The sequence below is a fragment of the Natrix helvetica genome (genome assembly GCF_964273705.1).
Source record: "Natrix helvetica genome assembly, chromosome: 3".
NCBI classification, from domain to species: Eukaryota; Metazoa; Chordata; class Lepidosauria; order Squamata; family Natricidae; genus Natrix; species Natrix helvetica.
In genome coordinates, this window is record NC_138549.1 from 108,899,984 (window position 1) to 108,924,214 (window position 24,231).

At 45.4% G+C, this 24,231-nt stretch overlaps 2 protein-coding genes across 2 annotated transcripts in view; one reads left to right on the forward strand and one right to left on the reverse strand.

Moving 5' to 3' along the window:
• The window catches only part of CIMAP2 (ciliary microtubule associated protein 2), a 28,430-nt gene extending 28,298 nt beyond the window's left edge, over positions 1–132 (reverse strand). Inside the window, exon 1 of the mRNA XM_081946905.1 lies at positions 43–132. Coding sequence (XP_081803031.1) covers positions 43–92 — 50 coding nt within the window. The 5' untranslated portion in view covers positions 93–132. The remainder of the gene's footprint in view (positions 1–42) is intronic.
• A 2,419-nt stretch (positions 133–2,551) lies between these two features.
• TTC22 (tetratricopeptide repeat domain 22) lies at positions 2,552–21,889 on the forward strand. Its single transcript, XM_081948677.1, has 7 exons — positions 2,552–3,184; positions 5,987–6,042; positions 13,312–13,427; positions 14,753–14,871; positions 17,172–17,333; positions 18,325–18,477; positions 21,146–21,889. The coding sequence occupies exons 1-7, from the start codon at positions 2,627–2,629 to the stop codon at positions 21,674–21,676; spliced, it is 1,695 nt and encodes a 564-aa protein (XP_081804803.1). The 5' UTR covers positions 2,552–2,626; the 3' UTR covers positions 21,677–21,889.
• The last annotated feature ends 2,342 nt before the right edge of the window (positions 21,890–24,231 follow it).

The window sequence follows — 24,231 nt, forward strand, 5'->3', positions numbered from 1 at the left end:
ATTTGTGTCTCTCTTCTCGAATCCTGCTGAAGTTGTCCATACCTGGCTTGTTGAGTCCCAAAAGGGGCACCTGTGAAGCCTTTTGATCCCATCTTCCATCTTCTGCTGCCCAGAAGAAAAAGAAAAGAAGGATCATGCTCCTGATTGGCAACTGTAGAAGAAAATGGCTCTGGAATTTCACTGCCATGACAACACTAGATGCTGGAGCTTCTGTTTCCATGGTCCTAACAGAGGTGTGTCTTCAGGCCAACCAGCTCTGTTCACAAAGCCTTGTCAGTGCTGCTGGCAGCTATTCCAGGCTCAGTCTTGGGCTATGCTTGGAAAAGATGGTTAGATCCTGCCCAGCTGGTCTTTCATGGCACCTGTAAAGTAACAGCACAGAAAGGATAGCAGAAGGAATGGCACGGATATATTTAGGGAGGACACACGCCATAATTGTTAAACCCTAGCATTAGTCCACAACTCACATAATTCTCAGCTAGTGGGGTTGGCCTTGATGCTAATGAATCATTCCCCACTAAACCTATGATTTATATGCATTGAAGAAATAACAAGGTAATCCATTGGAAGGGTCAGCTTAACATATAATGCTTCGTTCTGTTGTTGGTAGCATGGTACTTTAGTATTTTAGAGCACATATTATTTAACATTTGAACAACTTAAGACATTTTTTGGAGGGGAAACCTACAATCCACCATTCAAAATGCAGCATTTTTCAGTTACGGAAGAAGTGGGAAAACAGTGACAGGGCTTTCTGGTCCCTACCTCACTTTGAATTGAAAAGAGAGCTGAAAGCTGGCGTTTTTCTAACAGGAGATGCTATAAGAAGTTTAGATATAAGTAAGCAAGTTTGTTGAACAGATAGTCTTCAACTTGCAATCGTTTGTTTAATGATCATTCAAAGTTACAACAGCACTGAACAAGGTGGCTTATGAGCTATGACTGTTTAGCACATGACCTTTGCAGCATCCCCATGGTCACATGATCAAAATGTGGATGCTTGGCAACTGGCATGTATTTATGGCGGTTGCAGTGTCCCGCGGTCTTGTGATCACCTTTTGTGACCTTCTGACAAGCAAAGTCAGTGGGGAAACCCGATTCACTTAACAGCTGTGTTACTAGTAATTTAACAACGGCAGTGGTTCACTTAACAACTGTGATAAGATCGTAAAATGGGGTGAAGCTCATTTAGCAACTGGAAATGTTGGGCTCAATTGTGGCCATAAGTCAAGGACTACTTGGATGATAACAGAATTATTGTTTTCCCCGCCACTACTTGCAACACAAATATCAAGGATTCTCCCATCGAAACAAAACGCAGAGTCAAATACAAACCTTGGAATTAATCAGTTTGGAAAAAACTGTAAGCAAGAAATCATGACCTGCCCTTCTCCTCCCCTCTTCCTCCTCCTCCTTCTCCTTCTTCTTCTTCTTCTTCCATATCCATCATTGGACGTTGGCAATCATGTTGGTGATCCTATTTTTATCAATAGCTGCACAAAAAAAGTGCTGCTGAGTTTTGTCCAAACCAGTTCCTTAGATTTTGAAGTCATGATGTTCTGCTTCTGCCTGGACCTCGTTTGCCTTCAATCTTTCCTTGGACGATTAAGCAAAGTATGCCGTATTTTTCTAGGTGTTGTATCACATGTCCAAAATATTCTAACTTTCCTGCCCTGTTGCATTATTCATCTTAAATTATACACTGCTCTGCCACAAATCTATGTTCTGGAAAAGGAGTCTTCAAACTTGGCAACTTTAAGACTCATGGATTTCAATTCCTAGAATTTGTCAGCCAGCATGACTGGCTGGGGAATTCTGGGAGTTAAAATCCATAAGTCTTAAAGTTGCCAAGTTTGGAGATCCCTATTCTGGAAAATAGTTATAGACAAGCTGGAGACTTCAAATCACATATGACGTCAAAGTTTCCAGTTCCTTGAATATTTTTCTAAATTTTGGTACTTAATGGAAAGGAAACAAAAAATTATTAATTACATTATGTTAATTTTATTATTCATACATGAACTGCTGTATTTATTCATTTAATTTTAAATGTAAATGAAATGAAGGTTAGTTTTTGTCTGGCCACACCCTCTATGTTTTGAAGTATGCTCCCAGCCAAGGGTGATTCTTGGGCTCCAAACTCATCATAATGCATGGAGATCCCAGATAGATGATATGGAGAAAGATTTCTGCTTGGCTTTCTAGCCAACTGATTATGAAATGCATAATAGTGTTTCAGCTTGTAGCTTGAACTATTAACCATTTTATATATAACTATGGTTTATTCAGAATGCCTGATTTCCATGCTCTCCTTTACCTTGTGATGGTTTTCAGTCTTGCTGATTATTGACCACTGGAATTGATTTCTACTTTGGGTGATAAATTGAGCAAATGCTGAATATGAAGCAGCAGGTTGACTAAGGAAGAACAGGCATTTAATCCGGCTCCTCCTTTTGCAGGCATCATATGAATCAGCAGCTAAACCAGAAATACTGGTTAAAAAAAAAGAGAGGTGGAGAATTCAGAAAGACAAACAAATTTGAAAGACGGAGAGAAAGAGAGGAAATCTTGGAAAGCTGCTGATTGAAGACTCCTGGGCTGGTCAGGAGTCTTTCCAGCAGGGAAAATGGAAGACACCACCGTGGACATTGACACTCTTATTGATGAGATGGACTACATTCCTGGTCACTTTCATCTAGATATGAATTTAAATTTTGAAACTTCTGCGCCAATCAGCTTCCAAGGGAGAGACTTGAAGTTGAAACGAGAAAGTCTACTCTATGAGTTGGAGTTTGAAACTGGCTCACAGCAATACGCCATTCAAAACCTTCTCGGGGTATTTTCCTTCTACCTGGAGGAAGTGGTGCAAGCCAAGGAGATTTTTCTGCATATCACTCAGGAACAGCCTGAGAACTTAAATGCTTGGGCCAACCTGGCCTACATCTATGACAGGTTGAACCAGGAGCAAGAAGAGGCTGAGTGCACTGAGCAGCTCTCCCACTTTATGGGTTTGGATTCAGAAGACAAGCTGCAGGGAAACCACCAGGACAGAGCAGCCCATTGCCTGGCTGAACAGGGCTATGCTTATGCCTTTGATATCAGGCTAACAAATGAGGAAGAGAAGATTGAGAAGCTGACTGTAGGTCTCACTCTCTACAGCAAGGCTCTGGCTTATGGAAAGCAGGTAATTAAGTTATCCTGTATCTTTGTATCATTTGTATTTAGTGGGAGACTGGAGTTCTATCATATACAGGTAGTCCTTGACTTACATTTTGTGACTGTTCAAAGTTACAATGGCACCAGTGGTGGGTTGCTAACCAGTTTACTACTGGTTTGCTCGTGCACATGTGCACCCTCAAAACTTCTGTGCATGCACAGAACCTTCTGTGCATGTGCAGAAGTGTTGGGTGGCTGGGCGGAGCCTCCCGCCACCGCCACTACCGGTTCGGCCGAACTGAGCCAAACCGGCAGCAACCCACCCCTGAACGGCACTGAAAAAAGTGACTTACAACCATTTTTCATACTTACAACTTTTGCAGCACCCTCATGGTTTACGGGATTTACATTTGGATGCTTGACAATTGACTCATATTTATGACATCATGTGATCCCATTTTGCGACCTTCTGACAAGTAGAGTCCATGGAGAAGCTGTGGTGATTCACTTAGCAGCTTTGGCAAGAAAGGTTGTAAAACAGGGCAAAACTCACTTAACAAATGTCTCACTTTGTAACAGGAACCTTGGGCTCAATTGTGTTGTAAGTCGAGGACTACCTGCATGCTGAACAAAACCCACCTAGGCGCCAAAAACTGGGAGCTAAGAGTGGGAGGAGACAAAGTGGATTCTTAAGCATTCTGTGACCGGCATGATGTGGTACCAGGAGAAAATTCCTAACAGCCTTTCTCTGGGTAATTTCTTTAGATATGTTGTGCTGCGTTGATATCCCTAGACATCCTGAATATTGACCATGCTGGAAGAGACCAACGCATGTGAAGGTCACCATGTTGGGGAAAAGGCTGGTCTTGTAAGATTATCTTTCACCAGCATCAAGACAAAGCACTTAGCTATTGCCTTCTTTGGGTAAAAGTGCAAGTTATTAGACCAGGCGGTACATCTACAATTACGCTTATGACACTAAATAAAACATTTAGGCTTTTTCCATTATAAGCCATGCTTTTTCTTTGAGCCAGGACTTTGTCCAGAACTGTTGTGATCACCAAGCTCCTGGTCCTGCACGAGGAAGTGAAAATGGCAGTGCCAGTGGGTAATAATGTGAAAAGGATTTTTTGGCGGAATCTTAATTTTATCTTTTTCTGTGCAAGATATAGAGCTATTCTGATGGCTTAGCATACTATGAGAACCTAGGCTTGTGGCTTATAAAGTAGAGTTGATGGCTTAGTGTGTTCTTCACAGTCTACCACAATTTAATCATGAAATCATGGTTACATTATGTTGCAGCAAATTTTGATCATGAAGGAGTTAAACAGAGTAAATACATAAGCCTTGGGATTCCGTAACTAACTGCTTCATGGTCGTCTGAAGCATTTTATAACCACTTTTCCTTATGGCTATAAGATATATCCAGAAATAACCAGGGCAGGAAATAGGTTAAAGCATTTGAAGTTGCATATAAAGGACATTTCTGAACAGCCCTGATCCATCCCAAACAGTATTAACTTTCAGTTTTCTAATTAGGATCTTCATTGTTGTGGTTAATTACACAGCCAGCCAGATGTTTAGACTAGATGTGGCATTTTTATCCACTTGTCAAGCCCTTCCCAAGGACCTGGCATAGGCAGATGTTGAGGTTTCATGTTATATTATTATTGTGTGGTTGGTTACATAGTCAGCCAGATGTTTAGATTCGATGTGGATTTTTTCTCTACCTGTCAAGTCCTTCCCAAGGACCAGAAATAGGTAGTTGCTGTTTGTTGTTTTTTGTTATTCTTATTTTCTTGATTTAAGGCTGTCATGAAGTTATTTTCTTTTTAATGCTCAATCTGTACTCCCAACCACTAAAGGCCATAACACAAGACAGGAGGCTAAACTGTAACTACTTGTTATAACACAATATTTACACTAAAGGGATGGTCTATGTTTAATTTTATACCATTGTGCAGGATTCAAAGTTCTTAGGCAGTAGAGAAAACAGAATGGCATCAAAATAACCTTCATAAATGCATTTTAAAGTGGTTGCCTTATAGACATATACAGTAAAAATATTATTTTTTACCCTGAGCTTTCTGCAATATGAAAATATTTTTTTGATTTGCTGCATTTGTGACCTTTTGAACTATCACCTATATTAAAAAATGTTAGTGAAGTAACCCTATGGTTTATAATCAATTACCACTTACTTTATTTATTAAAGATGACACGTTTGCATAAACTGGCATAGTTTGCAAGAAAAGGATGTTTTCTCAATGAAGATAATTCATCTGACTGATTTTACTGAATTTGTTAACTACATACCATACATGCATGAAAATATTCAGCCACAGGATCAGGATTCAGAAAGGATCTGAATTTGCGTATGGCATAAACTGTTCAGCTTTTGTTTCTGTTTTTTCTCTGTCTCTAATTTGTGTTTTGATTTTTATTGTAGCATTTAAATTCTACCTGGAGTTTTTAAAATGTTGCTCCTATAATTCCATTAAATATATACTTTAATACTTTTTAATGTCAGTCTCCTCTCTCAGTAGATTTACAGGACAGGACAAATAATGACTACTCAATATTTAAAAGAGCTGATGAACTGATTTTGCTCTTTATTTTTAGGTTTGAATTTATTACATCAAATGAGATGGACTTTAAGTTTTGTGTTATATGGTTTGTGGATTGCAGAAAGAACACGGCTAGCCACTACAATCTTTCATTTCATGAAATAATGTTCAATGACTGGTATTGGGGAATGCGATCACTCAGTCCCCAGTGCCTAATCAGACTCCTTTGTCCTTCCCACTTCCTCTCTTTGTCCCAATTTCAGATCCCTTTAGAGGAGAAACGGAGCTGGTACTTTGCCATGGCCACTCTGCACATCAGGTGAGGCACGAGAAGGAGTCCAGAATAAAGATTCACCATCACTTGTCTCCACAAAGAAGGGACATCAAAATTAAAAACAGAAGGAGAACATTTTGGGGCAAACTGGTAGAAACATCTTGTTCCACTGAAAGCTAGAGCACAAACAGTTGTAGTCCTCAATTGGCCATCATTCTTTTAGGGACAGTACAGAGTTACTAAAAAAAAGTTACCTATGACCATTTTTCACACTTAAAACTGTTGTGCTATCCCCATGGTTATGTGATAAAAATACATTTGGATGCTTGGCAAATGTCATGTATTTATGATGGTTGCAGTGCCCATGTAATCTTGTTTTGCACCTTCTGACGAGCAAAGGCAATGGGGAAGCAAGATTCACTTTACAACTGCAAGTGCAGTGATTCCCTTAACCGCTGTGGCTAAAAAGGTTATAAAATGGGGCAAAACCCACTTAAAATATGTCTCGCTTAGCAACAGAAATTTTAGGCTCAGTTGTGTCCATCCATATAATGAATACCTGGACGAAATCTGGCATTAGTTAAAATATATGTTGTATGGTTGGAATCAGTATTTAGTAGCCATTGTGAAAGTAATTCCCTAGATGTACTAGTAGAAACAACAAAATTCCCTGAGACTTCTCGAAGGTTAGCAAATACATTAAGGCAGTGCTTTTTGTTGGAAAATTGCTATGGGTAATTTGAACCCAGCACACACACAGTCAGTCTCTATATCCAGATCAGAGCAATCACACAACTGACTTCCATGGCAAGGGATGAGCAATACTGATTGTTAGATACTTGCTCTAACTTCAGTGGTTTCCACCAAGGTCCTCTGTTCCGGTGGGAACATAGGTTTAATCCTATTGGTTGAAGGGTCTGACAGCTCCCTATAAAGGGCTGCTATCAGACTCAACCTTCTCTGGATTGTTCTCACTTGTTGTACTTAATAAAGAGCTGCTGTTACTGTTAAGCCTGTGTGTGCCTATCCATTACCCAATCTAACACTGATCTTAAACCAGGGGGTGAAAATAATGATTTGAATGAGGCAAGGTGGTTGTCTGAAACCTTTCCATATCTGATTCCTTTATACTAACTTACTTCTGTGGGAATAATTTGGAGATCTCCCATTATCAAATTAAAAGAATGAATCAAAAGATAACAAACATAACTAATTCACAATGATATCACAAGCTGCCTCTGGACCATATTGAAGAAGTGTGGGGAAAGATGAGGCTTGACAACTGAGGAACGTCCAACTCTATTTTATTCGCAATTTAACAACAGCAAGCAGTACAGGAGAGAAGCCCCGTTCCTTAGCCTGACAGCTATTTATACGAAGAGCTGTCAGGCCAAGGATCCAATCAGGAACGCCAGTCAGCCCGCCTTCAGCCATGCCGCGCCTGATTGGCTAAGGCGCAGCATGGCTGTTGCTGGCTGACAACAGGGGAAACCCCGATCGGAAGTCAGGGAGGAAAGGAATATAACACTCCTTCCCCCCTAGCGAGGACGCATGCGTAACAGTGGAGCATGCGTAGTCGCTAAGATAGGCTGGGCGGCGCCGGACACGCCCAGACCGTCTCAGAACTGGGCAGATCGTCGGAGGAGGAGGTGGTGTCTGTGGGAGCTCCTCCCTGGAGGGAGTGGAGCTCCGGGCGCCATCTTGAAGGCCTATCCCAGGCGGAGGAGGAGGCGGAGACTCAGTAGCAGGTAGGCAGGGCCGGGGTGGCGCGGCCGCTGGCGGGCTTGAGACAGGGAATTTTGAATTACAACTAGGGAGAGGCTGGCCTGATTGAGGGAAGGCCAATGTCGGTTGCAATGGCGGAGCTGGTAGCCCAACGGGGGCTGGAACGATGGAGGGCTGTGGAAGGCAGAAGGCGCCTGGAACAGTCTCTGCCGAAACTTCTTGCGGTCTGGGCAACTGCCACGGCGGGGGTATCGGGTGCGGCGCCAACCCCAGGGCCTCGGGTGAAATTGGCAAGGCCGACCCTGCGGGGTTGTTGTGTGGATCCAAAGGTTCGCGACGCCTTAATTGATCCACGTGGCGGCGCCAGTCTGCACCGTCGGCGGTCCGGACCCTGTAAGAGCAGGGGCTGGTTACAAAAGTGACGGTGGCAGGCACCCACTTAATATCCCCGGAGAAAGCCCTTGCCCATACTGGATCGCCCTCACGAAAGGAACGGGGAGGGGGTCCCAGGTTGCTCGGCTGTGCCTCAGAATAGGTTGGGTGCAACCTATCTAAGGTGGTCCGCAGGCGCCGGCCCATCAGCAGCTCCGCGGGGGTTTTTCCGGACAGTGGACACGGGGTGGAATGCTGAACCAGGAGGTAAGCAGCCACCCTTGTGGGCCAGTCGCCCTTGTCCATTCGTCCAAGGGCGTCTTTGGCCGAGCGGACAGCGCGTTCCGCCCGGCCATTGCTGGCCGGATGATAGGGAGCGACGAGGGCATGCCGGATGCCTTGGGTGGCCAGGAAACCCTGGAACACGGTGGACGCAAACTGAGGACCATTGTCCGACACAACGACGTCCGGCAAGCCGTGGGTGGCAAACAGGCGCGTTAGTGCTCGGACAGTGGCCTCGGCTGTGGTGGAGGTCATGAGCATGAGCTCCACCCAGCGTGAGTAAGCGTCCACCACAACCAGGAAAACCTGGCCTCGGAAAGGCCCAGCGAAATCCAGGTGGAGGCGTGACCACGGGCCGCGGGGAATCTCCCACTCCCGCGGCGGGGCCGCCGGAGGCGCTGGACGGGAGACCTGGCAGGTCGAGCACCTGGCAACCCAGGTAGCTATCTCGTCGTCCAGACGGGGCCACCAGACATAGCTGCGCGCCAATGCCTTCATGCGCGCTATGCCAGGGTGGCCCTCATGGAGGAGAGACAGCACCTGGTCACGCAGTGTGGGTGGAATGATCACCCTGTCCCCCCACAGGAGGCACCCACTGTGAAGGGACAGCTCTAACTGCCTGGCCTTGTAGGGGCGGTGGCCGTCAGACACCGGCCCCCCAGGCCACCCCCGCAGAACCCAGGTCATCACCTGGGAGAGGGTGGGGTCGGCCAGAGACGCTGCCGCCACATCGCCCGCAGAGAGCGGCAAGGCGAGGTCTGCAATGGCCAAAACAGACAGGCAAGGCACTGTCTGAGGGTTGGAGACGGGCAAGGGGCAGCGGCTGAGGGCATCAGCATGCCCCAGCTGCTTGCCAGGGCGGTAGACCAGGGCATACGAGTATGCCGCTAGGAACTCCACCCAACGTGTCATCCGGGGTGACAGAATGGGAGGGGTCGGACGGTCACCGGCCAGAAGCCCAAGGAGCGGCTTGTGGTCAGTGAAGAGCGTGAAATGCCGTCCGTAGAGGTATTCGTGGAACTTTTTAACCCCGGACACGGCAGCCAGAGCCTCCTTGTCGATCTGGCTGTAGTTTCTCTCCGCTGGAGAGAGTGTCCGGGAATAAAAAGCTATGGGGGCTTCCAAGCCGTTGGGGAGTACGTGGCTCAGGACAGCCCCCAAACCCACGGGGGAGGCGTCACACGCTAGAGTCAGGGGCATCCTGTCACTATATTGGACTAGGACTGCCTCTGACGTCAGCATGTCTTTGACAGCCGCGAACGCATGCGCTTCGCGGCTGCCCCAGCGCCAGGCCGTCGATCGGTCGAGCAACCGATGCAGCGGCTCGGCTAGTGACGCCTTGTGCGGCAGAAATGGCGCGTAGAAATTTAAAAGCCCCAAGAACGACTGCAGCTCCGCCTTAGAGGCGGGGGTGGGGGCGTTCTTGATGGCTGCGACTTTCGCAGGGGTGGGGTGGATTCCGTGGGCGTCTATGGAGAAGCCGAGGAAGTCCACTTTAGGCACAGCAAATGAGCATTTGCTGCGCTTTAATTTGAGACCCGCGCCCCTAAAACGGTCGAGGACCTTCCCCAGTACTTCGAGGAGTCCTGAGCGGCTGGATGCAGCGATCAGGACATCGTCGAAATAGGGTACAACGCCAGGGAGCCCATGGAGCAATCGCTCCATGAGGCTCTGGAAGATCCCCGGGGCCACGGAAACGCCGAATTGGAGGCGGCGGCAACGGAAAGCCCCTCGGTGGGTGACGATAGTCTGCGCGGCCGCCGCTTCGTCATCCACCGGGAGCTGCTGGTAGGCCTGCGCCATATCCAGTTTCGCGAAAATACAGCCCTGCCCCAGGGAGTGGAGCAGGTGCTGTACTACAGGGACTGGATAGGGGTTTGCCTGAAGGGCCAAATTGATGGTGGATTTAAAATCGGCGCAGAGGCGTATGGAGCCGTCGGCCTTCACAGGGACCACTATAGGGGTCTCCCAACGTGAGTAGTCAACAGGCTCCAATATGCCCTGCGCCAGCAAGCGGTCAAGCTCCTCATCAACTTTGGCCCTTAAGGCAAAAGGCACCCTGCGGGCCTTCAGCCTAATGGGAGCAACCTGGGGATCTAAATTAAGAGAGATGGGGGTGCCCTTGTATAGTCCCAGCTGGCCGTCAAAGACGTCCGCGTAGGCGGAGATGACAGCAGCTACGTCAGGGGGCGTGTCTGAGATGGAGTGCACCCCCTGCACGGAGAGACCAAGGGCGGGGAACCAATCTAGCCCCAATAAAGCGGGGAGGGGCTTTTCAACCACTAGGATTGGCAGGCACCCCGAAAACCCCCCGTATTCAACCCTGACTGTATGGCAGCCCAGGGTTGGGATAAGTGACCCCTGATAGTCCCTCAAGGCCACGGGGCTAGCAGACAGCTGGCGTTTAAGGACGCCGGGGCACAGTTTCTGAAAGTCTGCCCAGGCAATTAAGGAGCGGGACGAGCCGGAGTCCACCTCCATTACGCAAGGCGCGCCCTCAATGAGGACTGACGCCTTGATTCTGTCCGCACCTGCGGAGGCCTGGTAGATCGCCTCAGCAGGGGCGGCTGCTGTAGGGCCTGGCTCCACGGTGTAACAGCTGGCCTTCGAGCGCGGCTGGCGGCGGGGCTGCTGCTGCGGTCCGGCTGTCATCTGCTGGCCTGTGGCTCCCTGGGATGGTGGTGGTGGTAGCACAGCACGGCAAACTTGGGCCAGGTGCCCTTTTTTCGAACACCGGCGGCAGATGGATGCCCGGAATGGATGCACCGCAGCCAAGGCAGGCTGTCAAAGTCTGGCGCGGAGGTCGCGGATTGCGGCGTCTCTGCAGCTCTGCCAAGCGAGCCACGAGTTCTTCCTCTTCCTCAGCCGGGCTCGGTATGGGCACCAGCTGATCGATGAGGCAGGTCTGTGCTGGGGAAGATGGAAACGGGTGGCGGTCCATCTCAGCGACGGATTGCTCTGACAACTCCACCGCCCGTGCCTCAGCGACCGCCTCTGTCAGGGTGATTTCTGGCCGAGCCAGGAGGCGCCTCCTCAGCCGGCGGTCCCTGATGCCGCTAACGAATTGTTCCACCAGGTTGTCCTCCAAGTCTGGGAACTCGCAGGGTATGGCTGTGGTCCGCAAGGACTGGAGGAACTGGCTGACGTCTTCGTGCGGCTTCTGGACGCACTGACGGAAAGCGTACCGCCTGGTGATTTTAGATGGGGTCGGGGCGTAATGTCCCTTCAGCTTGGCCATCAGCGTGTCCCAGTCGAGGTCGTGGACTGGCACAGGGGCTGCCAACGCCCGGGCGGCGTTGAACATCGGGGTTCCGCAGCTACTGAGGAAGAAGCTGCACTTCTCCTCCATCGGAATACCCCGTTTTCCGTTGGCTCGAAGGAAGCACTCAAAGCGCTCCAAAAATCCCGTCCATCCCTCTCCATCGGTTCCGAAGGGAGCGAACGGGGGAAGCGAAGACATTGCGGCTTGAAGTTGTGCGGCTCGGGGAGCTAAACTCAAGCGGCTGTGTAAAGAGGTCGGGTTCCGTCAGGGTCGTCGCCTCAGGAGGATCCCACCTTCGTCGCCAGTGAAGAAGTGTGGGGAAAGATGAGGCTTGACAACTGAGGAACGTCCAACTCTATTTTATTCGCAATTTAACAACAGCAAGCAGTACAGGAGAGAAGCCCCGTTCCTTAGCCTGACAGCTATTTATACGAAGAGCTGTCAGGCCAAGGATCCAATCAGGAACGCCAGTCAGCCCGCCTTCAGCCATGCCGCGCCTGATTGGCTAAGGCGCAGCATGGCTGTTGCTGGCTGACAACAGGGGAAACCCCGATCGGAAGTCAGGGAGGAAAGGAATATAACACATATCACTCTCTAGAACAGGGGTGGGTTCCTGCCAGTTCTAACCTCTTCTATAGAAGAGGTTCCACAAATCTACAGTGCCTTTTAGAACCGGTTCCAGCTCCCTCCCCCCGCCCGTCCGCACATCATCAAGATGAAGAGCGAGAGGAGGAATTCTGGGAGTTGAAGTCCACAAGTCTTAAAGCTGTCAAGTTTGAACACCCCTGGGGTTTTTTTTCTAAAGGGTTAGGGGTGCAAGGGTCTTCTAACTTGACAGCTTTAAGACTTGCGTGCTTCAAATGCCAGAGTTTCTGAGCCAACATTTTGGCTGCTAAGTAAGAGTGTTGTTAAGTGAGTTTCACCACATTTTACAATTGCCCACCCAGTCACATGGCCAGCAAGCCACTCCCACCCAGTCACATGGCCAGGAAGCCACTCCCAAAAGCAGGCCACACCTACAGAAGAGGTTCTAAAAAAATTTGAAACCCACCACTGCTCTAGAAGTATGACTGTTAGAAGGGATGGGAAGAACGGGATTCAAAGAAGTATTTCCAACATTTGATTTTTTAAAAAATAATTCTATAGGACAGTGATGGTAAACCTTTTCAGCATCAAGTGCCCAAACTGAAACGTGTGTGCATACACGCACGCTGGAGCACCAGAAACATAAAGACCAGTTGGCCAGTGCGCATATACCTGTTTTTTGGGTGTTTGGGGGGCAATTTTCAGGCCATTTGGGGGGCATTTGTAGGGGTTGTTTTCTGGGCCGTTTTCAGGCTGTTTTCAGGCCATTTTTTGGACCGTTTTCAGGGCTGATTTTGGGGCTGTTTTCAGGCCATTTATGGCCAATGTTTTGGCCATTTTCTGGTGCTCTGGTGCCCGCAAAGACCAGCTGGCTGGTGCGCATGTGTGTACCAAAAACCAGAAGAGCAGCTAGCGATGGCACGCGTGCCCACAGAGAGGACTCTGTGTGTCCTCTCTGGCATGCGTGCCATAGGTTCACCATCACGGCTATAGGGATTTTTTTTTAAGTATGTTGCCAATCAGTTCAGCAAATCCTGCCTATACACATCTGTATGTATGAATGATATCAGTTCCTCTTTTTGCTTCAGACTAGATGGGGTGTGGATGAACAAAGGGGAGGATGAGAAGAAGAGACTGACAGCTTTCAACAGAACTCTGGTTTTGCTTCAACAAGTACTGAAGTCATCTAATCTACACTACAGAGGTAGGGAAATGATTCATTGATCATTAGCCCGCAAGGATTAAGCCAGGTCAGAACAGTGGGATACCATTGCCAGAATGCATGTATTTGCTTGCCACACATATATACACACAAACCCCAAAATCTGGTAGCATCTTTTCTGATTAACAATTTGACGAAGCATAAGCTTGTATGCTGCAACTCACTTGATCATATCCATAGAGTGTCTCAATTGATGTAGGTTTTTAAATTGGGATAGAGAAGGAGAAGACAGGGAAGACAGACTGGTTGTTGCCATGGACCAATATGGCTCATTTTCTATAACACTCAAATGCACATGCTAATATACATACAACAATTCCATTTTTTACAAGCCCAATTTCAATCAGTCAATCAATTAGAAAAGAGCTGGAAGGAATATTGGAGGTCTTCTAATCCAACCCCCTGCTCAAGCAGGAGACCCTGGCCTATACCATTTTGGACAAGTGACTCTCCAGTCTCTTCTTAAAAACTTCCAGTGATGAACCATCCACAACTTCTGATGTCCCACTAGTTAATTGTTCTCCCCATTAGGAAGTTTCTCCTTCATTCACGCACATTATCAGAAGGGTTACCCCCAGTTTGATTGCAATCACTTCTGCATACTCAAATGCTTTAGTCTCAATAATGTCATGGATCTGAAAGAACATTCTATACTCTTCTAGCATTTTTGTTGCTATACCCAGGGTCTTTTCAGTTGAAAAAAAAACAGTCCAGGCATCTATTGATTAGAATAATATATGCAGGCATACAAATGACTTTTTTTAAATGCAGAGCGATATAAACAGAACAATGAATATGTAAGTATTGTATGTGGGCATTTACTTATTGCAATTATTTACATAATGTGAGCTGCAACAAATGTAAGCTGATCTCTACTTTCCATCAGCTTTAGATGTTCAGAAGCAGAGAAGAAAAGAGAAATGCTCTAATGCACGACTCTCACAAGTGAACTCAACTCTCGGTGACTTGATGCACATATCCCTGTCCATCAAGTCAGTATCTTGGCAGCATTGCATAAGTAGTTTGGAGTTATCCTCCAGGGTATCTTTTAAATTTCATAGTCTGCCCTACAGGTCTATATTGCCTTGATGGTTCTCCATCCAGGTATTAACCAGGAGTAAACTGGCTTAGCTAGAATGCATCAGAATTTTCTGATGTGGAAAACCCTTTCTATACCTACAGTATATCATCCCAGGACCTGTCTCCAATTAATAAGTAAAACATTAAGATTAATAATAAGGCAGAAACTTCCCCTTTATTTTTGAATGGAATGATCTGGTCTGAAGTATATCTTATTTTTTCTCTAGCTGTAGCCTGGTGCTATCTTGGGATGCTACTAGAAAGGAAATATTCTTTCTCAACTACTCCCCCGGGCATTAATGACTGTGGTTATGCTGGAACTGATCCCCTGGATTGCTTTGGAAAGGTAGGCTGATATAATTAATCATTACAAAAAGACAAAGATTGGAATGGTACCCAGTTTCCCAACATTTTTTTAAAGACAATATTTCAAAATCAATAGTACTTAGACTTATATACTGCTTCACGATGCTTTATAGCCCTCTCTAAGTGGTTTACAGAGTCAGCATATTGCCCCCAACAATCTGGATTTTTAACAACCTCAAAAAGATGGAAGGCTAACCTCAACCTTGAGCCTGTCAGGATTGAACGCCTGGCAGTGAGCAAAGTTAACCTGCAATACTGCATTCTAACCACTGTGCCACCATGGTTCATAATATATTCCATGCTTCTTTGTTTAATGTTCTTCCTACTGCATAATACATAACTAGCACTATATCTTCCGTCACCATTTTCTTCCATTTTACAAGTGGGATTCAAAGTTAATTGTTTCTCTCAACACTGTGAGTGAGGTTTATCCTTCCCTTCTCAATTGAGCACAGAAACACCTAAACTTCATTGCAAGGGGAAGGGGAAATGCATAGCAAGGGAGCTTGCTGATTGGTTAGTTGGAAGCAAGTACAAAGAATTGTGGTTGCGTTGGTAATCTAACCTGAGCTTGGTACTTCCATCTCTATGCTAGCAACCTCAGCCTGCATTAGATAGTACAAGCTCAGCCATTTGCATGAGTATCTGCAGAATGCTAAACAGGAAATTTTGCTTGATCACAATCCCGTTCATGCAATTTTCTTTAAGAGGTGTTGACAGTCCTTCAAATCTTATTTTTAAGATAGGAAGTTTGGGGCATTGATGTGGGGAGAAGTTTCAGTCCTCACAGAAATGTGGGGGCAACACATACTATGCCCCATTCCTTTTTTTTTTTAACGTAGGAAGGAGTACTTAGAACAAGGAGGGTGCACCCAGAAAAAATACTTCAGGATCATAAGGAAAGGATGATGTTATTGGTTTCATCGTCTCCTTTGTATGCAAGCAAGAGAAGCAAAAAGCTTCTTCCAAGCTTCACAATTATAAAGGAGGAAGAGGAGGCATGTTGCTCATTTGCTTATATTCTACTGTAATGCTAGCTCACTGATATAAGAAATATTCCTAAAGCTTTAAACATTAACCAAGTCTAAAATAATTGAATATGCCTTTTCTTTGTGGTGGCACAGTGGTTAGAATGCGATATTGCAGGCTAATTCTGCTGACTGCCAGCAGTTTGATTTTCACCAGCTCAAGGTTGACTCAGGCTTCCATCCTTCCAAGCAGGGACGTGCGGTCAGGGGAGGCAGGGGAGGCAGAGCCTCACCGCTCTCATCATGAAAAAAAAAGGGAAAAGGCGCTGAGGAGCCTCGGGGAATGGGACTGCATGAGCCGTGGTCCCATTCATGTTGACTCAGGAAGGCGGGGAATGGGACCACATGTGCAGGACAGAGGGAGGTGCAGGAGGCTCCTCTAGCCTCAGTCTCCCTCCTGCACACGTGGTCCCATTCCCCGCCTTCTGTCGGGTTCTGACGCCGGAGCTCATGTTCCAGGGCGAATGCGCATGCGCGAGCGGCTCCCTTCCTCGCACTGAGCAATGGCAGGTTTATGGGAAGTTGCTCGCAAAAGCAGAAAGTTTTCAGACCGTCGACTACCGTTTCCCTGCCAGCTTGCTCGCAAAACGACCCTGGAAAGTCGTGGCCGGCGCCTTGTTAAGAATTCCCCACCTTCCTGATGACATCACCAGCCTCACCAGCCATAAACCTCACCGCACGTCACTGCTTCCAAGGTCAGTAAAATGAGGCAATCTAAGCTGTAAACTGCTTAGAAAGGGCTATAAAGCACTATTAAGCAGTATATAAGTCTAAGTGCTATTGCTATTCTATTGCTTTGCTAAATCTTCAGTTCCTTATAGGGAACTAACCAAGTATTCTTTTTCAGCCATGAATTAAAGATGAGGGCATGTCCAAAGTGGCATTATAAATGTCTTGGCAGACAGCTGGGGAACTTTACATGTCTTGGATTACAAATGGTCTCAGCCCAATCACCTGGCTAATGATTATGGAAAATGTAATCTAATGCAGCATCCAGGTGGGGTGACTGTGAAAATGGTTGCTGAATTCAACAACTTTCTTGGACATTAAGTCAAAATGAGTAGCCAGGCTTTTACAGTAACAACAAATATTAACATAGTAGAGAAATCCTGTCTTTGACTCACTTGCCACCTAACGCAAGTGGTCAAAGAACTCCACCTTTTAACCTGTGTCCAAATTGTGAATATAACAAATAGCTTTCCCTGTTCATGACAACTGGTGATTAATGGAGAAAAATGTATTTGCTTTTAAGGCAATAGAGGTTGCTAGAGATAATCCTCCTGTTCTCAACCGCCTGTCAAAAATCTTCCATTTCCTTGGCAAGCTAGAGATGGCAATGGCAGTTTGCAACATGGCTCTGGATGTAATCCCTGATCCAGGACTTAACTGGCAGGCATATTGTATGCGTGCTAAGGTAGGTAGCTCGTCCTTAAAACAACTCACTTGATCACATAGCAAAACACCTGGGGATATTTTTTGTATAGATGATTAAGTTAGTGCTTATTTTGTTAGTGCAGTCCTACCCAGTGATAACATTTCCAAAGGATCCAATGCCTTTAAAAAAAATATTTTATGACATCAAACTAATTCGACACAATTGAACAGAATTTTTTTAAAAAGGTAAAACAGCCTCAGTGGTGCAATGGTTAGAGTGCAGTACTGCGGGCTACATCTGCTGCCTGCCGGCTGCCTGCAATTTAGCAGCTCAAATCCCACCAGACTCAAGTTTAACTCAGCCTTCCATCCTTCTGAGGTGGTAAAATGAGGACCCAAATTGTCGGGGGCAATATACTGACTCTGTAAAACCACTTAGAGAGGGTTGTAAAACACTGTAAAGCGGTATATAAGTCTAAGTGCTGTTTTTGCTATTGCTATATACATTTGTATACACATTAGATGACATTGACATTAAAAGGAGCTGTAGCAGACAATTTGACCAACTACATTGAAAGTCTGAAGGTTTCAGAACTCCTCACCTAGAAGCCCTAGGTTTTCAACCCAAACTCCCTGCCTTGGTATGCCCAAAGGTGCTTTTTTCAAGAGACAATCTTGAATCTCCATAGACATCTGCCTTGGTATAGTTGTTTGGTAGTTTGCCACTTGTTATTTTCTAAGTGAATGTGTTAGTTAGCAACTTTTTCCTTAGGCCAGTATTTCTCAACTTAGGCAAATTTAAGATGTGGACTTCAACGCGCAGAACCTGAGCTACTTATGCTACTGGGGGATTCTGAGAGTTAAAGTCCACATATCTTAAGGTGGAGGAGCACTGCCATTAGACAGATCATACCCCTCTGCTCCCCTCTAGGAGGCTCAAAAGCAGAGAAAGCCACATGAGGTCAATTTCTCTCTTTCAGCAGCTCCCCAAGGTTTCAGCAGTCAACTGAGCGCTATACATTTATCTTTAGATGCTGATTAAACTGTATTTGCGGGATGTGGAACGTGTGAAGATGGGCTTGGCTGAAATGCCAGACCAGAGCAACCTTTTGGGGGCCAAAGTTGATCTTGAAAAAGTCATCAAAGTCCACCCCTGCGTGAAAACTTACATTGATCTTGGCCAGGTAAGTGAAATCATCCATGCTGTCCATATATTTTCACTGAGTTCACTATTTTCAGGAACTTCCAGATGAAGAATACTAAACTACTTTGGGTACCAAACCAAAGGCTTTGGGTAGCTATTCCATTTGTTTTTCCTGACAAAACGAGGCAGAAGGATTGATGGAAAGAGAGGTGCGATGCACAAGGAGAAAACAATGATGTTGGAACCCCTTTTAAAAGGCTACCTTGAAGTCTAGTGATGATAGATTAGAAGCCTAACCAAATAATAAAACGTTGTTATTCAGCAAACTACAATATAGAGCTAAAAATGTTCTTGTTTATTTATTCAAAATCAATTTGCTCCCATTTTTAAAAATACCTGTTTATGGATTTATTAAACTGATACAACCAATCAAGAATAGCAATATCCACAAGTACTTAGAACATCAAATTGGACACTCAGCTCCTTGCCGAGTGAGGAAATTCTGCACCAAAATGCTTCAATATTGCTTACATCACTTTGACTGCTCTTCACACACACACACACACACACACACACACACACACCAGTCACAAAATACTCTAAGTCTGAAAAAAACAGAATAACTGTAATTTTAAAAATGCAACTTGCAATATTTAAAACCAGCAGAAAATAACAGACATTCAACATACTTTTCTTTAGTAGAAAAAAAATCAGATTAAAAAGACCACACTAGTCAGAGACCAAATGTACTGTATTTAAAGCATAGGTATGTTGATTTAAAAGTTCTACTACATACACCGTAGATATACATTCATGTAGACATACACATACACATATACATATATTGTACAAGCAATCCAGTTAAGTTCTGGTTTAGATACATATTTACACATGATACTGTAAAGAGTCCTAAGGAAGGTGTTAGGTGAGCCATTTTGGTAGAAGGATAAACACCTGGGATGTTCCTCACCTTCATTTATTCTAGGAAAGCCCTCACAGAACAACATAAAATTTAGAGATAGTGTTACAAAAATGATGGATAGTGAGATAGTGAGAGAAGTTACCCTAAATTCTTAAGGTCTCTTTTGTTTCCTATGTGCTGCTGAACCCTAAAATTTAGGGTTTTTTTTAGAAATAGTAGTAGTACAGTACAGTGGTGGGATTCAAATGTTTTTACTACCGGTTCTGTGGGCGTTGCTTGGTGGGCGTGGCATTGCTTGGTAGGTGTGGCTTGGTGAGTGTGGCAGGGGAAGGTAACTGCAAAATCTCCATTCCTTCCCAATCAGCTGGGACTCGGGAGGCAGAGAATAGATTGGGGCACGGCCAATCAGAGGTGGTATTTACTGGTTCTCCGAACTACTCAAAATTTCCGCTACCGGTTCTCCAGAACTGGCCAGAAACTGCTGAATACCACCTCTGGTACAGTAGTAATAATAGTAAGGGCATCCATCTCCCAAAAGTGACTCTGGGTGGAGTTCCAGGGTTAAAACCACAACTGCAGATAACCAAATCCAGCACTGGTGGCTTTGAACACAATCCAGCTCATAGAAATAACCTAACCACATTAACCAGCCTAACCACACAGCCCAAGTCTCTTTATTTAATAGAGATGCAACATGATCCTTGTACTTTGGGCAGATTTGGGCAGATGTATTCTGAAATTTTCAGCTTTCAGGGATTTTGGATTACTGAAGCAAGGAAGTGCTGCTTTTTTCTTGCCAACTTTGTGGAGAACCACCACCCCGGGGAAGATCAGGCTGTCTGCTGGTTTTAGCAGATTAACAGAGTTGGAAGGGACCTTGTAGGTTATCTAGTCCAACCTGCTGCCCAAGCAGGAAACCCTACACCATTCTGACAAATGGAAGTCCAATCTCTTATTTTCGACAAGTTCCCCATCCCAGAACTTTTCTTGATAACATCCGCCTGATTTGATTCAGGGTCACCAACTTTTTTTGTTGTTTCTATTCTTGTAGCATGGTCTTCTTTCCATTTTCTGCCAAATAGCTTCTGCATTGGCTTATTAAACCTCTTCTGCAGCAGCATTATCTTAGGGTAATTCTCTATTAAAGAGTTTGTCCAAGGCAAGCATGACCAACTTCATCCATATATCCTTTTGACATACCTTCTAGCAGTGCAAGATAGCGCAAGCAACATGTTGGGGCATATTGCTAAATAATAGATCTGACATTTTCTATGAGTTTTGAGGCCCACATCCCAGCAAAAATATCTCTGTTAAGCTCTAACACACACACCCTTTTTTTAAAAGAAACTTCTAAAAGTATAGAAGAACAGAACTTCCTTGCTTCCTAACTGGTATCATTAAATTCATGGTATGTTGACCAAAGAAAGAAGAAAAAGAAAAAAAGGAGTAACAGTCCTTCCCATAATAGAAGGAATATACCAGGACTTTCTATATATAAATATGAATAATAAATAAAAATAAAAATAAACTTTCTGCATGCTAATTCTTCATATCTGCAGACTGATCAGAGTCTCACGCTAAAGTTGTCAAAACTTTGCAATTCAAGATATTCCTCCTTGTGAAATATTTCATGATCCATCACAGATGCAGTGGGGGGGGGGGCATTTCTTAAAGCACTGAAGTTTACAATTGCGCTTTTCCACATTCTGTGGACTTCTTGATTCTTTTGATGATGCTTTTTAAAACATGTATGACCTTTTTTTTCTCCCATTTTTAAAATTTCTAGGTATATTACTACCTGGGAGTAGATGCTATGCAGGAGCTTTTCCTTGTGGATGAAAATGCCCTCAACAAAGCCCTTGTGCTCCTTACTAAAGCCATGGAATTAGACCTGGGAAATGTCTTGCCTGAACTCCAGGTGCTGAAAGGGAAATGTCTTTGGATTAAAAACAAGACTTTGGAAGCCATGGAGTGCTTCAAGCAAGCCATAGAGCTGGACGATGTGGGTTCCACACACAGAGAGAGCTTCCGGTACTTAATGGAGCTGCTGCTTACCCTGTTTGCTCAGAAGAGGATTAACATGGAGATGCTAATGAAGGAGGTAGAGCTGTGGGTGAAGAAGGCGGAAGAGAAATATCCAAGCCAGCAAGTGCAGCAGGAACTTCGACTGGTCTGTCGGCATCACACCAGTGAGGTGCTTGAACTTTCCAAAGCTATGCTGGCTCGAGGGAAGACAGAACTAGTGAAGCTGCTTTTTGAGACCATGAAATGTGATTTTAATCGAGCCAGGCTGAGTGAACGTTCATTCTCTTTTTGACCTGCTGCTTCAAGTATTTCTTCATTTATCTACTACCCCACTAGTTAAACTCTCTTTATTAAGCAGAAAGAAACTATATGTTTGAGAGCCATAATGCTTTCTAGAGACTCAAAACCCTTATGTACCTTTGGAGAAACCAGAGTTATGGTGATCTTCAAAAACATCTGTTCTTTCTCTCTGTGTCTTTTTTTTTTAAAAAAATACATTCAGAAATATGGGTGCATTGAATCTTGCGCATATAGAAGTGTTTGAGCATATTATCTTCATTTGCATTGAGCAAAATTAGTGTACTCGTTTTTAAACCTAATCAAATTCTTACAAGAGTCAGACAAGGTGTCAGAGAAAAGAGAGTAAGGAACAAAGAACTTATGAAAAATAAGTGAAATGTTTAAGCCAGGGAGTCTGTACTTTACATAGTGCTGATACTGTACCACAGCCTCCACATTAGAACCGGTTTTGAGCTGCAGATCTTAGCATATGAAAATGGGTTCTTTAGCCATAGGACTTATATATCGTTTCATAACCCTCTCCAAGTGGTTTAGAGAGTCAGCATTTGCACCCAACTATCTGGGTCCCCATTTTAACAACCTTGGAAGGATGGAAGGTTGCTTCAACCTTGAGCCGAACAGGATCAAACGGCTGGTAGTCAGCAGAATTAGCCTGCAATACTGCTCTGTGCCACAACGGTTATTTAACATATGTTTAGACCAGTGGTTCTCAACCTTCCCAATGCCACGACCCTTTAATACAGTTCCTCATGTTGTGGTGACCCCCAACCATAGAGGAGCGATGTCTCAGTTCCTAAGACCATCAAAAAAATATGTGTTTTACGATGGTCTTAGGCGACCCCTGTGAAAGGGTCGTTGGACCCCCAAAGGGGTCGCGACCCACAGGTTGAGAACCACTGGTTTAGACAAAAATGTTTGAAGATTCCTGATTTATGCTGCAGTCCCATTTATGCCTCCAGGTAACTAAAGCGCCTTCAAACTGAGCTTGACTTTTAATATCCATGTTGTTTTCCTAACCACATGATAGAAGTGATTGACTTGTCTTCTTCCAGGAGTATTTTTTACTTCCCAGTCTAGCTTACGGTTCCTATTTTTCCTAGTGGTCCTTCAGTCTAAGTGCTAAGTAGATCCACCCTGTTTATTTCTTTGATATCTACTTGAAGCTAGTCTAACAATAATGAATACCATTGCAGATTCCATTGTTTAGCAGATTACAGGTCGTTAATGAGATGCTAAGAGTTCAGTAACATCTGAACAAGGACGTGCGGTCATTGGAGGCAGGGGAGGCAGAGCCTCACCTCTCATCATGAAATAATAATATATAATAATAATATCCACAAGGGAGTTTCATATATATAAGAGGAAGAGGAGGGAGGAGGAGGAGCGCGTGTGGGGCGGTGCCATCTGGGCAACTGGCGGAGGCAGGAGGGTTCTCGGAAGCGCCAATAACCTTCCTGCCTCCGCTGTACTTTGCGCGCTCCTCGCGACTGCAATAGACGTCCAGAAGTGGCAGGGGCTTGATGACATCGCCATAACTGCCATGCACGGACGGACGGAGGTAGCGAGAGTGGCGCCGAGGCAGTCCGGCGGACGAGCGACCGAGGATCAGGCTGCCTGATCCTCCATCGCTCGCTCGCTCGCTCTTTCGTCCGCCCGGACCCCTCGGCGCCACTCTGGTTACCTCCGTCCGGCCGCGCCTAGCAGCGACGTCGGCGACATCATCAACACGAAGTGGCTTGGAGGCAAAGTGCTTTTCAGTGCTTTTCTGTGCATCTGGCATTTAGGTAGATAGCCGGATGTCCTAAACGCCAGACGCACAGAAAAGCAGCTGCTGTTGGGGATTGCGGAACGCGAGCCGGCGAAGCGCGCTCAGGAAGGCGGGGAATGGGATCACGTGTACTTGAGGCTGAGGCAGCCTCAGGCTCCAGCACACGTGGTCCCATTCCCCGCCTTCCTGATGACGTCACCAGCCTCACCAGCCGTAAAGCTCACCGCACGTCACTGCATCTGAATGGCCACAACCTCCCATGTGTGTTACAAGCCACTTAAGAATCTTGCTCTCTTAGTTTGAATGAGGTAGCTATTATTATCCAAAAGAGGGCTGTGTGTGTGTATGTTCCAGCATAACTCTGGAATGCCTGGAGCAACTTCAACCAAACCTGATACACAGGACTTACTCTCTGGAAACAATTACCGAGGGGGTAAGACACCCCTAAAACCCCTCAGGGTGTGTGTTCTGTTAATATACAGCCTGTTGTACTTTAAAATGGCTTCTACTGTGCAGCACAGTAGTGTTGCTATGGTAATGGCTTCACAGTACTCCACAAGGGGGCTCCCTCTGGCAAGGGGGAAAATCCAACATTAGAAATTACGTTTGGTCCAGACATTGTAAATAAATACCCAGGCAATGCCCAGGTTATTGGCTAGTTAGATATAAAAAGAAACCCGTATTTGTTTGACAATTTAGGAATCTGATGTGCAAGGGTTCTGATTATATCTTTAGTATATTTAATATTTCTTTTGCTTCCATTTATATTCTATAACATT